We start from the raw sequence: 15,125 nt of genomic DNA, 5'->3' as shown, positions 1-15,125 counted from the left end.
GGGTACAGTTGCCTGGGTGCTGACTCTCGCTGGGGTACAGTTGCCCGGGTGCTGACTCTCGCTGGGGTACAGTTGCCCGGGTGATGACTCTCGCTGGGGTACAGTTGCCCGGGTGCTGACTCTCGCTGGGGTACAGTTGCCTGGGTGATGACTCTCGCTGGGGTACAGTTGCCCGGGTGATGACTCTCGCTGGGGTACAGTTGCCCGGGTGCTGACTCTAGCTGGGGTACAGTTGCCTGGGTGATGACTCTCGCTGGGGTACAGTTGCCCGGGTGATGAATCTCGCTGGGGTACAGTTGCCCGGGTGCTGACTCTCGCTGGTGTACAGTTGCCCGGGTGATGACTCTCGCTGGGGTACAGTTGCCCGGGTGCTGACTCTCGCTGGGGTACAGTTGCCCGGGTGCTGACTCTCGCTGGGGTACAGTTCCCCGGGTGCTGACTCTCGCTGGGGTACAGTTCCCCGGGTGCTGACTCTCGCTGGGGTACAGTTCCCCGGGTGATGACCCTCGCTGGGGTACATTTCCCCGGGAGATGACCCTCGCTGGGGTACATTTCCCCGGGTGAAGATTCTCGCTGGGGTACAGTTCCCCGGGTGCTGACTCTCGCTGGGGTACAGTTCCCCGGGTGCTGACTCTCGCTGGGGTACAGTTCCCCGGGTGCTGACTCTCGCTGGGGTACAGTTCCCCGGGTGATGAATCTCGCTGGGGTACAGTTCCCCGGGTGCTGACTCTCGCTGGGGTACAGTTCCCCGGGTGCTGACTCTCGCTGGGGTACAGTTCCCCGGGTGCTGACTCTCGCTGGGGTACAGTTCCCCGGGTGCTGACTCTCGCTGGGGTACAGTTGCCCGGGTGATGACTCTCGCTGGGGTACAGTTGCCCGGGTGCTGACTCTCGCTGGGGTACAGTTGCCCGGGTGATGACTCTCGCTGGGGTACAGTTGCCCGGGTGATGAATCTCGCTGGGGTACAGTTGCCCGGGTGCTGACTCTCGCTGGTGTACAGTTGCCCGGGTGATGACTCTCGCTGGGGTACAGTTGCCCGGGTGCTGACTCTCGCTGGGGTACAGTTGCCCGGGTGCTGACTCTCGCTGGGGTACAGTTCCCCGGGTGCTGACTCTCGCTGGGGTACAGTTCCCCGGGTGCTGACTCTCGCTGGTGTACAGTTCCCCGGGTGCTGACTCTCGCTGGGGTACAGTTCCCCGGGTGATGACCCTCGCTGGGGTACATTTCCCCGGGAGATGACCCTCGCTGGGGTACATTTCCCCGGGTGAAGATTCTCGCTGGGGTACAGTTCCCCGGGTGCTGACTCTCGCTGGGGTACAGTTCCCCGGGTGCTGACTCTCGCTGGGGTACAGTTCCCCGGGTGCTGACTCTCGCTGGGGTACAGTTCCCCGGGTGCTGACTCTCGCTGGGGTACAGTTCCCCGGGTGTTGACTCTCGCTGGGGTACAGTTCCCTGGGTGCTGACTCTCGCTGGGGTACAGTTGCCCGGGTGCTGACTCTCGCTGGGGTACAGTTGCCCGGGTGCTGACTCTCGCTGGGGTACAGTTGCCTGGGTGATGACTCTCGCTGGGGTACAGTTGCCCGGGTGATGAATCTCACTGGGGTACAGTTGCCCGGGTGCTGACTCTCGCTGGGGTACAGTTGCCCGGGTGATGACTCTCGCTGGGGTACAGTTGCCCGGGTGCTGACTCTCGCTGGGGTACAGTTCCCCGGGTGCTGACTCTCGCTGGGGTACAGTTCCCCGGGTGCTGACTCTCGCTGGGGTACAGTTCCCCGGGTGATGAATCTCGCTGGGGTACAGTTCCCTGGGTGCTGACTCTCGCTGGGGTACAGTTCCCCGGGTGCTGACTCTCGCTGGGGTACAGTTCCCCGGGTGCTGACTCTCGCCCCACCCCCAACTTCAGCCATGTGCACTGGTGATCGTCAACATGAGATTTGAACAAATACTCGCCATTATGCCATCCTGAAATCCTAGACTGACCTACACTCGCTACCACAGGGAGTGGTTGAGGCGAATAGTGTCGATACATTTAAGGGGAAGCTAGATAAACACACGAGGGAGAAAGGAATAGAAGGTTATGTTGATGGGGTGAGATGAAGAGGTGTGGGAGGAGGCTCGAGTGAAGCAGAAACACTGGCATGGACCAGTTGGGCCAAAGGGCCTGTTTCTGTGCTGTACATTCTGTGTAAGAATTGCTTTTCTCCAAGTGCTGGCCTGGCTTTTTTAATTGATTCATGGGATGTGGGCGTCGCTGGCAAGGCCAGCATTTATTGCCCATCCCTAGTTGCCCTTGAGAAGGTGGTGGTGAGCCGCCTCCTTAAACCGCTGCAGTCCGTGTGGTGAAGGTGCTCCCACAGCGCTGTTAGGGAGGGAGTTCCAGGATTTTGACCCAGCGACGATGAAGGATCGGCGATATACTTCCAAGTCAGGGTGGTGTGTGACTTAGAGAGGAACTTGGAGGTGGTAGTGTTCCCATGCGCCTGCTGCCCTTGTCCTTCTAGGTGGAAGAGGTCGCGGGTTTGGGAGATGTTGCCGAAGAAGCCTTGGCGTGATCAGCAAACAAATCAGCGAGTGGAGCTGGGAGCTGCAGGGTCTGCAGGACATCGTCCTGCTCTGAATGGGGCCTTTTATCCACAGTCGTGGTGCACTGAGAGTGAACTCGGGAGTCTGGTGTTGACGTTTAGCTTGAGTCGTCATCAGTCCTGATCTGGAATGTTTGCCAGTAAAATAGTTTTGGAATATCGGTCCACCCAAGAGATTCTAGTGCAGGAAATCTTGCTGTATCTGGGGGTTCAGCTGAAGGTTTCGGTGGGTCATTGTGCTGCAGAACGTCCCACCTTTACTGACGGAGGAGTTCCATCGTTCCAATGTACTTACTATTTGATTCAGTAGCTAGTCAGGGATGATCAGGCGAAGTAAAGCTCAGTTCGACTGGGGCTGCAGTGACTTCATGAGCTTGTGTTGCTTCTGGTCGTATCTATAGGCGCCCTCGAAGAGCAGTGTCCTCGCCTTCACTGAGCATTACACTTCATATCTCGACCCAAACCCCGGGCTCAAATCACGGGTTACCCACCTCCGCTGTGGTGTAACCCTGATGTATGGGAAGGATTAATATATAACCTAGCGGTAAGCGTGGTGATCTTATCCATTCTGTAGATTCACCTTTCACACACATAAAAGCATAATCCCACGGATGCTGGGAATCTGAAATAAAGAGAGACAATGCTGGAAATACTCAGCAGGTCAGGCAGCATCTGTGGAGAGAGAAACCGAGTTAACGTTTCAGGTCGATGACCCTTCGTCAGAACTGGAAAAAGTTAGGGATGTAACCATTTTTTAGCGCGTGCAGAGGCAGGGAAAGGGGGGAGGGGAGGAAAGAACAAAAGGGAAGGTCTGTGATAGGCTGGAAGGCGGGAGAGATTAAATGACAAAAGGGACGATGGTGCGAGGCAAGAGGAGATGGTAATGGGACAAGTTAAGAAGCAAAAGGTGGGTCTAGAGGAGGTGTAAATAGGGACATCAGAATCATTCCCAGCAGCTGCTGTCCGAGAAAATGGGAGCAATGGTTATGGCCTGAAATTGTTGAACTTGATGTTGAGTCCGGAAGGTTGCCCCGGTAGGTTCCGCTCTTCCTATCTCTCTTGTCTACCAGTGTATCTGTCTCTATATGACAGGGACTCTCTCTCCGTCTGGGTCAGTCTCTCTTTCTCGTCATCTAACACAGTGTGCGTGCATGTGTGTGTGTCTCTCTGATTTAGAGTACTCGGCGCTATTTAATTGTTCTGTTGTTTGACCAAAGTCTGCTCCGTTAAACTGAGGCTCCGCCTGCCCATTCCACTGGTTCAGGCGGATGTCACAGATCCCACGGCACTATTGGAAAAGAAGCAGTTCTCCTGACCAGCATTCCTTCCTGAACCAATCTTACCAGAAACAGATTGACCAATCCTTCATCTCACTGCAGTTTGTGGGATCTTGTGCACAAAATAACCATTCCATTTATTTCCACAACAGTGACTGTATGTGACGGGCATTGCGATGTGTGGATCAGGCACTGTGTACAATTTTCTTTCATGCTGTCAAACTACAAGTCAAATTTATGGAAATAATTCAGCCTGCTTTAGCCACAAGCTCTTGCAGGGAGTTTCCAAGGCGGTAGTGCAGCTGCGATTCCTGATTGTAGCTTTCTTGAATGTTTGTGTCTGCTAAACACAAACCCAGTTTCACACACACAGAATCACACAGAAACCCCACAGTGCAGATAGAGGCCATTTCGGCCCATCGAGCCTGCACCGACACATATCCCACCCGATCCCCGTAACCCCTACATCAACACATATCCCACCCTATCCCCGTAACCCCACGTATTTAATCCCCCTAACACTAAGGGTCAATTTATCATAGCCAATCAACCTAACCCGCACATCTTTGGACTGTGGGAGGAAACCGGAGCACCCGGAGGAAACCCACGCAAACACGGGGAGTTTGTAGAACTCGAACCTAGCGTTCTGGAGGAGGTTGGCTCCAGGAGTCGTCATTTACACAGTGGGCAGAGTTGATTTTTTGTCTGGTTTTACTGTTTCTATTTAAAGTTTTGCCCGTTTCTCTCCCTTTGCGCCCCCCCCACAATTCCCTCGGACAATGCTGACTCGCGCTCTTCTACTGTGAGTACAGACAGTGAGTGCCAACATTACACGCCAAGCCCAGTCCTGCTCTTACCCGACACACTCACTCACTCACTCACTCACTCACTCACTCACTCACTCACTCACTCACTCCTGGCCGTCTGTGCATCCCCTTCCCTTCCCCTCCCCTCATCCCAGCAATGGTGGCAGAGCCTTCAGGTGCAACTCCCTCGCTAAGCCTCTTGCCTCTTTGTTTGCACATTTAAAGACTGCCTCAAACCCAGTATCTCCAAACAAGTTTTTAGTTGTCACTCCTGGTCATTCTTCTTCTCTTAGGCAGTCCTTCAGAACCGAGGATGACTTGCTTCCACACTAAAAATGAGTTCTCAGGTGACTGATGAGTCCAATGCGGGACCTACAGTCTCTGTCACAGGTGGGGCAGACGGTGGTTGAAGGGGCGGGTGGGTGGGGTGCTTGGGTTGACCCGCGCTCCTTCCGCTTGTTCCCAGTGAAGAGACTCGAGCTGTTCAGCGCCTTCCCGGATGCTTCTCCTCCACTTTGTGCGGTCTTGGGCCAGGGATTCCCAGGTGTCGGTGGGGATGTTGCACTTTGTCAAGGAGGCTTTGAGGGTGTCCTTGAAGCGTTTCCTCTGCCCACCTGGGACTCTCTTGCCATGCCGGAGCTCCGAGTAGAGCGCTTTTTTTGGGAGTCTCATATCGGGGATGTGGCCCATCCATCAGAGCTGATCGAGCGTGGTCAAAGCTTCGATGCTGGGGATGTTGGCCTGAGCAAGAGCACTTACATTGGTGTGCCTATCCTGCCAATGGATTCACTTCACTGCTCAACAGTCATTTTCCTTACGTCTATCTGTGAAACACCTTGGGGAATTTCTTTAGGTGAAAGGTGCTGTATTACTGCAAGGTGTTCACGGTTTAATGGCATTTGGCGCATACAGTATTTTATGCCCCATGTTCAGAGCATTGTCCAATAGAAACTGCTGACCAGCCACAGGTGAACTATGGTGACACCGTTTTAGCCACATACAGTAATTTTAGTAGAAAACGCCTTACACGCACTCAGTACAGGTAAACGTACTTCACATGTATATTTACTTAACAAACATCTACCATCATTCAGTATCCAAGGAATGAAGCACTCACAATGATCGAAAAGCACTCACACTCTGCATTTTGCCAGATCATTTTACCAAAAAATGTACAAATAGGTTAAAGTTCACATGCATATGCCGTGAGAAGGCGTATTGAGATCACAGGCCCAATGGGGTCTGTTACTCATTTGTTATTTATTAATCAGAAATGGGTAGACGTAGAGGAGATGTTTCCACTTGTGGTGAAGACCAGAACTAGGGGCCATAAATATAAGATCGTCACTAATAAATCCAACAGGGAATTCAGGAGAAACTTCTTTCCCCAGAGAGTGGTGAGAATGTGGAACTCGCTCCCACAGGGAGTGGTTGAGGTGAATAGCAGAGATGGATTTAAGGGGAGGCTAGATAAGTAAGAAATAGAAGGATATGCTGATAGGGTTAGATGGTGGTAGGGTGGGAGGAGGCTGGTGTGGAGCAGAAACACCGGCACGGAGCAGAGGGGCCGAATGGCCTGTTTCTGGGCTGTAAATTCTATGTACTACATTAAAGGTGCTATGTAAATGTAAGTTGTTGTTTCGAGGCTCTTTTTGTTGGAACTGCACTATCTATACTGCCCATGACTGCCTTCTGACACTGTTGCAAGTTTGTGATCAGTTAGATTGTAGGTAAGTTCTGTTAAAGCCATCAGTTCTGACTCCCTTGGAGCCTTGCAGTGTGCTCGGGAGAGTTCTGTATTGCAGCAATCCCGAATATTTCCATTCGTCAGGACAAGGTGCTTGCCCTGCTGATTTGCCCAGGCCCCTTATTTGCTGCAATAAACAAGTCATTGCTTACTACAGTCCATTTTAAAGCTGCTCTTGTGAGGCAACGGTTTAAATGCTTTGTGACACCTTGCCCAGAAGGCACATTAACAGTGGAAATGTGAATTCCCGTCGAGTGTCAGTCTTTGTTTGGAAATTGCTACTTGGTGTTGAGTAGAGGGGACTGTTAACTGTGCGCACATTGTGACAAGCGGGAGTGTCGACACACACTGTCAGTCACACTGCTGGGTGCCACTGGGTATTGTACCAACACCTCCGCTCAATCAAACGCACTCGGATTCAAGCGTCTCTCCCTTTCCCAGTTCAAATGGTAATTGTGCTTTCTGCTAATATTCTTGATCAAAGGCTTGTCAGACAGCACACACTCACAATTGTATGCCCACTGATCAAGCAGCTTTATAAACTTCCACCAGCGTGTTTGAGAGCGCCATCAAAACAAGATAACAAAAGCAAAAATACTGCGGATGCTGGAAATCTGAAATAAAAACAGTAAATGCTGGAATTGCTCAGCAGGTCAGGCAATATCTATGGAGAGAACTGAGAAACGGTCATCGAGCTGAAACATTAGCTCTGTTTCTCTCTCCACAGATGCTGCCTGACCTGCTGAGTGTTCCCAGCAATTTCTATAATTAAAACGAGGTCTTTCGTCAACTCAAATGGTTTATTTCTCCTTTGTTTCACCCCTACTAATGTTGGTAAAACTCAGATTGGGAACTGATTGAAGTGGAGATAAAACCTACGTTGGTCCCTATGTGGTTCTGATGAGGGCCAGCGCTATAACGCTCAATATCGCTGGAAGAGCAGCCTCCGGCTCCTAACCCAACAGCAGGTCCGCGGGCCTCGGGCGGGGCCTCGGGCGGGTCCGCGGGCCTTCAGTTGCCGTTAGCAGTGCAGTGATCAGAGCTTTCCCATCAGTAACACCCTGCCGTTCAGTCAGGTTCTCCGCTGTCTGCAGTAGTACCCGGCCTCCGTCCTCTTGTTAAAGTAAAAACGTACAACTTGCATAGCATCTCATCGGGGGCTTTACGCACAAGGAGTTACTCTGTTACGCAAGCCACCATAGCAGCCTTTTATGTACAGCAAGATCCCACAAGTAACAATGAGACGGATTACCAATTGCTGTGTTGTTGGTTGAGGGAGGAATGTTGGTCAGGACACCGAGAACACTCCCTGCTCTTTGAATAGTGCCATGGGATCTTATATTTGCACCTGAACAGGCCGATGGAGCCTTGCTTTAATGCCTGATCTGGCAGCACCTCTAACAATGCAGCACGCCATCATTCTGGCACTGAGGTGTCAGATTAAGCCCTACAGTGGGGCTTGAATCCTTGTCCTCCTGACATCGAGACAGGAGTCGTACCAATTGAGCCAAGGCTGACACTTTTTACATTGTTCCCAATGTGCCGTGAGCGATTTTTACAACATTTGAGTGCGTTTCCTATTTGTGTCCTGCACCCGGGGAGGTTAAAGTTTGTTGAATGTTTTTGGAATGCTGGGTTTTGATTTTTACAAAAGATGACATTTTTTTCCCTTCTGACAGCGGATCACCATTCCAAGGCCCGATTGCCCGAATGAAGTGCGGACGTTCACGTTTTACCTTTGCAATGTCGGCAGGGACAATCCCCAGTGCAGCTTCGACTGTATTCAACAGTACCAATCCAGGTAAGATTCTGCTTCCACCACTGTTCCTGGGAGGGCTATTCATGCCTTACATAGAACGTACAGCACAGAAACAGGCCATTTGGCCCACCTTGTCCATGCCGGTCTTTATGCTCCACACTAGCCACTGGAGTAGATAGAAACTGTTCCCATTGGCGGAAGGGTCAAGAACCAGAGGACACAGATTTAAGGTGATTGGCAAAAGAACCAAAGACGACGTAAGAAATGTACTGCCTGAAAAGATGGTGGAGGCAGACACAATCGTGGCGTTCAAAAGGGAATTGGGATAAGTACCTGAGGGGAAAAAATTTGCAGGGCTCCGGGGAAAGGGCGGGGGAGTGGGACTAGCGGAAGTGCTCTTGTAGAGAGCCGGCACGGGCTCGATGGGCCGAATGGCCTCCTTCTGTGCTGTAACCATTCTATGACTATGTGCCTTAATTTTATTAACATGCCTCCTATGTGACATCTTATCAAACACCTTATACCTAGCATCGACTGAATTTCCTTTATCATTCCACTCCTTCGCCACTCTTACAGGGATTAATCACACACTGCAAAAGTCAAAAGGAGAATGCAGCATCCAAAGGTCCTGGCATCTTTCTACCTCCTCCCTCCCTCCCTCCTGATTGTCATCCACCGACCACTGTTGGAAAATCAGGTTGGAACAACACAGTCGAATAGCCTGTCAACACTCATGTTCTGAGCGCTTGGCCCGAGTGCCAGAGAGCTTCCAGGACCTGTGGAACTGTAACCCCCCCAGCACGATTACTAAGTTGACCAGAACGGAAGCTTGCTTGTCTGGTACTGGTGATCTTGTCCGTGGCTGCATGTGGGGCATTGCCTTTTACAGCAGAAAGCAGTCAACTGTGTGTCCCTTCGAGCACTCCCTAAATTTAATTTTATATAAATCATTGCAAGAAATGTGGCTATTGGATAGGACAGGAGTTGGAGCCAGTGATTCGCCACAGAGTGAGTTGGCAATCTTTGCTGCATTATTTTGGAGGAAAGGGCGAATATGGCAAGTATTGAGAACTTGTGTTTTTACTGGGGGGAGGGGGGGTGGGAACGAGAGAGAGGAGGGACAAAATCACTGACTCTCACCTCAGTTCATCCTCTTAAATGTCCTGATCCCCATGCCAAGACCTGGAGATCCTCCTCGGATGTGATTCCGTAAAGGAAAGAAAGTGACTGGATTTCTGAATGTTAGACACTGCTGTGGTGCAACGCACTGGGATTTGAACCATTTTTTCACTGGGGCGGTAATGTAAATCACCGGATTCTTCACGCTGGGTTGAAGAGGAGCAATGCATGTGGGGAGCAAGAGCTGAGCTATAAAGCTTCGCCATCAGTTGATAACCCCATACATGCAGACGCCAACAGAGTTTCAGATGTTGGCACTGACATCCGATTGCAGTGGTGGCTGTGTCTTGTAATTACTCTGTAATGTATAGGCAGGAGCTAAAAATATTTCCTCGGGGGGGGGGGGGGTGATGTGAGCAGGGGGGTAATTGGTTGTCATGCTGTGTTGTTTTTTTTTTTTTTTAAGTGATTTAATATTTTTGCAGTGGGGGTCAAGATTTCACATTCTGCTGTTTTTATGTACTGGCACCTTGGCAGAAACCCAGGTGCAAATTCAGAGCTAAAATTCCAAATACAGATCAGCACAATCTCTTAGCTGTTCCCCAGGCCTCCCTCAGAGAATTGTGTTAAGCCGCCACCAGCCAGCTCTTATTCATTATGTAATAGATGCACGGGGTGTGATATTGTCACGTGGTGACACCCCACTGAAAACTCAGCTTGTTTTATTCCAGTATGTAGATTCTGCTGAAGGATTTTAAAGGCGATATATAAAGCACCTTAACAGCTCTCTCAAAGTGTTTCACAAACAGCAATTAAAGTGAATGACTGACTAGTTAGCCTGTTTCTGGTAATGTTGGATGAGGGAAGAATGTTGGTTGGCCTGGACACTGGGATAACTCCCTACTCTCCTGTGAATACTACCATGGGATTTTTAACAGGCAGCTGGGGCCTTGGTTTAATATCTCATCCAGCAGAGAGCACTTCTTCAATGCAGCACTCCCTCAGCCCTGCGCAGGAGTGTCAGCCTCTGGACATCATGGAGTGAGACTTGAACTTACAACCTTCAGTTCACTCAGAGGGTGGTGAACCTGTGGAATTCTCTACCGCAGAAGGCTGTGAAGGCCAGGTCACTGAATATATTTAAGAAGGAGATAGATAGATTTCTAGACACAAAAGGCATCAAGGGGTATGGGGAGAGAGCGGGAATATGGTATTGAGATAGAGGATCAGCCATGATCATATTGAATGGCGGAGCAGGCTCGAAGGGCCGAATGGCCGACTCCTGCTCCTATTTTTCTGTGTCCATATTTCTAACCTTCTGTGAGAGTGCTACCAACGGATCCAAGCTGACATTCTGGGTCAATCGCGAGGCAGAAGGATGTCACTTTCTTCTGACGTTAAGAATTAGCCTCGACAGATCTGATGATGCCAGTCAATCAAAATGCATTTTTTCAGTCTGTTGAGCCTTGTACTTGCATTATTACAGCTTGATTAACCTGCGTGCATTTCAGATGTACAAGAACATGTGATATAATTACAGCTGCTGGGTTAGTTCTGTTACTTTGGGATCATGTCCACCTTGATGACTATCTGATCAACTGCTGAAGTGCTGAACACATAGAATGGACTCTGGGTGGGGTCTTGCTGTGATTTAAGGAACCGTGTGATGGTGGGTGTGGGTTTGAGCCGGTGATTCCCCACAAAGTGATTCTGCAATCAGTGCTGTGTCATTGTGGAGGGAAGGGCGAAGATGACAAGTGTTGAGAAATAGCCTCTCCTTCGAGATGGGCGAGCTAAGATAGGACGGATAGCCTTCCTCATCTGAATGTAATCTTCAGATCAATGTTGGTGGAACTTGTGTGACCTGGAGGAATTATGTGGTCTGACTCACGTTTGCCTGTAGCCCTTGGGAGAGTTGCTGCTTTCCTCATGTCTAGGCCTCCATTCACGGGCTGCCCGGTGTGGAATGTATAGGGAACTGTGATTCAGTGCAGTTCCTTTCCTTCTTTGCTTTCCAGTAGCGCTAGGCAAAGTTATCCTACCTTTCATTAAGCTACTGAAAGGGCCCTGTTAAAATAGAACTACTTATTGCAACTATTTTATTCCCCCCCCCCCCAGCGGAGGCCTGGCCTCAATTTGCCGACTGCCTACACTGAGCTGTTGAAATCAGGAGCACAGTGTGGGAGGAATCGTGGGCACAGTCTCTCATTGCCTGTTGTGTCGATTGGGGTCACCATCTTTCACAAATAAGTCGGTCAGTACCACAGCTCTATAACATCCTTTTTCTCTGGGTTTCTATTTTTGCCCCCTCCCAATATTCGCCCTCCCACCTCTCCTGAAGGTGGGTTCCGAAGGGGCACAGCTCCACACTCTGACTCTTCACCCAGTAAGTGCTCGCTCTTGGCCCAGGTGTTGACTTCTGCTGGGGTGCGATTCAGTAACTCGCCCAAGCGGTCATTCTTCCTTTGCGAACTAGCAATATATGGTCTCTCCTACCATGTCACCGTCACGTGATGCCATCCTCACCTGCAGTGTATACCTGCGCCTTCCAGAAGGAGGCACTGGGTCGCGATAGGGCGCAGGACACAAGATGGTTTCCCCACCCTCCCAATCCGCCCCCCAATCCCTTGGCCAGGGATGTTAAAGCCCATTGTAGCACCTCTCACTGTCACCTGGCATGGGATTAACTCAGCGCACACTCTGGATCGAGCCTTGCTCCCCGTGACTCGGTTACTCTCTGGATAAACCCGCTGAGGGCTTTCCTGTTGGTTTCTTGCAGGCTGTGTAATGGTGTGATGGCTCAGTGTGTCCTGTATGTGAAGGTTTCCATCCTGTGTTTACTTTTCATGTTTGGAGCCCTTTCTAACCGAGTGTGTTCTTTGTTTATTCCCGGCAGCTTCGGGGGTGTGCAGCTGGACTGTCTCGGGGGCATACAGGATAAAATCACTGTGTGCGCGACTGACGACTCCTACCAGATGACCAGGGAGCGTATGACCCAAGCGGAGGAGGAGACCCGAAGCCGCGGAGCGATAGTTATTAAACCCGGAGGCCGATACAGAGGTATGAATATTGTGGGTCTGTTAGTGGTGGTCCGTTCGCAGACTCTGGTACTGAGCCGCTCCTTGGTTTTCTGGCTGGCTAGTCTTCGGGGATTCTTCGTTATCTTCTTCTGATCACACTTCACGAGGACTGCAGTGCGCTCTGCCCAGTGCTCTGGTCAGGCAGTATGAATCGGCATGCTGTACCAGTCTATTGCTGGTGTTAACAGTGCAACCTGATTAGACATGTTTCACCTGTCGTTAAGCTGGCTACTGTAGGGAAAGCAAAAATGTCAGTGGTGTAGGAGGTGGCGTTTCTCCGAATTTAGGTTGATGTACATTGTTGGGAAATTATAGAGAGAGCTTTACTCTATCTAACCTGTACTGTACCTGCCCTGGGAGTGTTTGATGGGACAGTGTAGAGGGAGCTTTACTCTGTATCTAACCCGTGCTGTACCTGCCCTGGGAGTGTTTGATGGGACAGTGTAGAGGGAGCTTTACTCTGTATCTAACCCGTGCTGTACCTGCCCTGGGAGTGTTTGATGGGACAGTGTAGAGGGAGCTTTACTCTGTATCTAACCCATGCTGTACCTGCCCTGGGAGTGTTTGATGGGACAGTGTAGAGGGAGCTTTACTCTGTATCTAACCCGTGCTGTACCTGCCCTGGGAGTGTTTGATGGGACAGTGTAGAGGGAGCTTTACTCTGTATCTAACCCGTGCTGTACCAGCCCTGGGAGTGTTTGATGGGGACAGTGTAGAGGGAGCTTTACTCTGTATCTAACCCGTGCTGTACCTGCCGTGGGAGTGTTTGATGGGACAGTGTAGAGGGAGCTTTACTCTGTATCTAACCCGTGCTGTACCTGCCCTGGGAGTGTTTGATGGGGACAGTGTAGAGGGAGCTTTACTCTGTATCTAACCCGTGCTGTACCTGCCCTGGGAGTGTTTGATGGGACATTGTAGAGGAAGCTTTACTCTGTATCTAACCCGTGCTGCACCTGTCCTGGGAGTGTTTGATGGGACAGTGTAGAGGGAGCTTTACTCTGTATCTAACCCGTGCTGTACCTGCCCTGGGAGTGTTTGATGGGACAGTGTAGAGGGAGCTTTACTCTGTATCTAACCCGTGCTGTACCTGCCCTGGGAGTGTTTGATGGGGACAGTGTAGAGGGAGCTTTACTCTGTATCTAACCCGTGCTGTACCTGCCCTGGGTGTGTTTGATGGGACAGTGTAGAGGAAGTTCCCAAGGGTTTTGAGAAAGTTGGTCTTTGCTGCTGCTGGGACAGGTACATTGGTGCTTTTGTATTTCCCGTTACACTGAGGGCAGGAGACCATGTGTGTCCGCTACACAGGCATGGCGTAAAAGTACTGTGTGTTAAGTGGCTGCTTGGAGTTTCTTTTTAAAGTGGGAATCTTACCAGTGACCCTTTAAACAACACAGAGCTTTGATTAACTTCTTTCAGTGCTCCTATTGATTTCTCTTAAACATCATAAACTGTGAGAACTGGTGATCTCATTGGATAATGATTGAGCCCAAGAGTGTTAAGTAGCTGAATTAATATCAGATGCAGTCATTACAGAAGCATTCCCAATGACCGTCTCTGTTGATATAACTCCTGCACTGATGGAATCCAAATAGATCAGGGACTGAGCTTGCAATCCCTGTCTCCCTCTAAAATGCTCCCATGTAGATGGTGGCTGGCCCTCTTGAACCGCTGGTAGCGGTTTGACACACTGAGTGACTTGCTCGGGCACTTCAGAGGGCAGTTAAGAGTCTACCACAATGGTGTGGGACTGGAGTCACATCATGGCCAGACCAGGTTTCCTTCCCATAAGTACATCAGTGAACCAGCTGGGTTTTATCGCAACAATCTGACCGCTTCATGGCCACTTTTACTGATTCCAGCTTTTTAATTCCACATCTTCTAAACCGAATTCAAATTCTCAACCTGCCATGGTGGGATTTGGAATCACTTTCTCTGGATTATTAGTCCAGTTTCTGGATTACTATTCCAGTAATATAACCACAACACTCCGGCATGCTGACTAAAGTTTGAGCCTCACAATTAAAATTCTCAGCCTTGTGTTCTAATCCCTCCATCGCCTCGGCCCTCCCTATCTCTCTAACCTCCTACAACCCTCCGAGATCTCTGCGCTCGATCAATTCTGGCCTCTTGAGCATCCCCGACTTCCATCGCTCCACCTTTGGCGGCCATGCCTTCAGCTGCCTGGGCCCTGAGCTCTGGAATTCCCTCCCTAAACCTCTCCGCCTCTCTCCTCCTTTAAGATGCTCCTTAAAACCGACCTCTTTGGTCACCTCCTTTGGCTTGGTGTCAATTTTTAGTCCGATTACTCTCCTGTGAAGCGCCTTGAGAACTTTGGCTACGTTAATGGCGCTATATCAATGCAAGTTGTTGAGTAGTGCAGAAACAGTGCAGTGCTATTTTGTTAAGTAAATGATGGTACACTTCTCACAATCATTTCATTTGCATTTGTTATACAATCCCCACATGAAAACATTACACCAAGCACCAGTTTGCAAAGGCGGAATCCAGCAAGGCGTTAGTTTGGATTCATTTAACTTTTTGGCAAAGCTGTGTTGAAGCTGGAGGTTGTGGCCTCCTCACTGGTTGTTGAGCCCACTGTCCAGTGTGGAATAGACCGAGGCAGGAGGTCCCAGGTTTGATCCCCTGTCTGTACCATCTCAACCAGGGCAACAGTTGGGCTGCAGCAATTGCCCTCAGTGCCCTGGGACAGGGAGGGGAACAGTCAGCCAGGTTTCCGGCTCGTGGATCGTTCCCA

General features: G+C 50.4%; 1 protein-coding gene across 1 annotated transcript in view; it reads left to right on the top strand.

Annotated features, from left to right (window-relative positions):
• ell (elongation factor RNA polymerase II) overlaps window positions 1-15,125 on the top strand; it is a 122,406-nt gene that overhangs the window by 70,000 nt on the left and 37,281 nt on the right. Inside the window, 2 exon segments of the mRNA XM_086004340.1 lie at window positions 8,092-8,213; window positions 12,187-12,350. Of these exon segments, the coding sequence (XP_085860466.1) occupies window positions 8,092-8,213; window positions 12,187-12,350 (286 nt within the window).

This window comes from Somniosus microcephalus, chromosome 13 (genome assembly GCF_052327205.1).
Source record: "Somniosus microcephalus isolate GS21.2 chromosome 13, FLI_Smic_1.0, whole genome shotgun sequence".
Lineage (NCBI taxonomy): Eukaryota > Metazoa > Chordata > Chondrichthyes > Squaliformes > Somniosidae > Somniosus > Somniosus microcephalus.
This window is presented reverse-complemented; position numbering and strand designations above follow the sequence as displayed.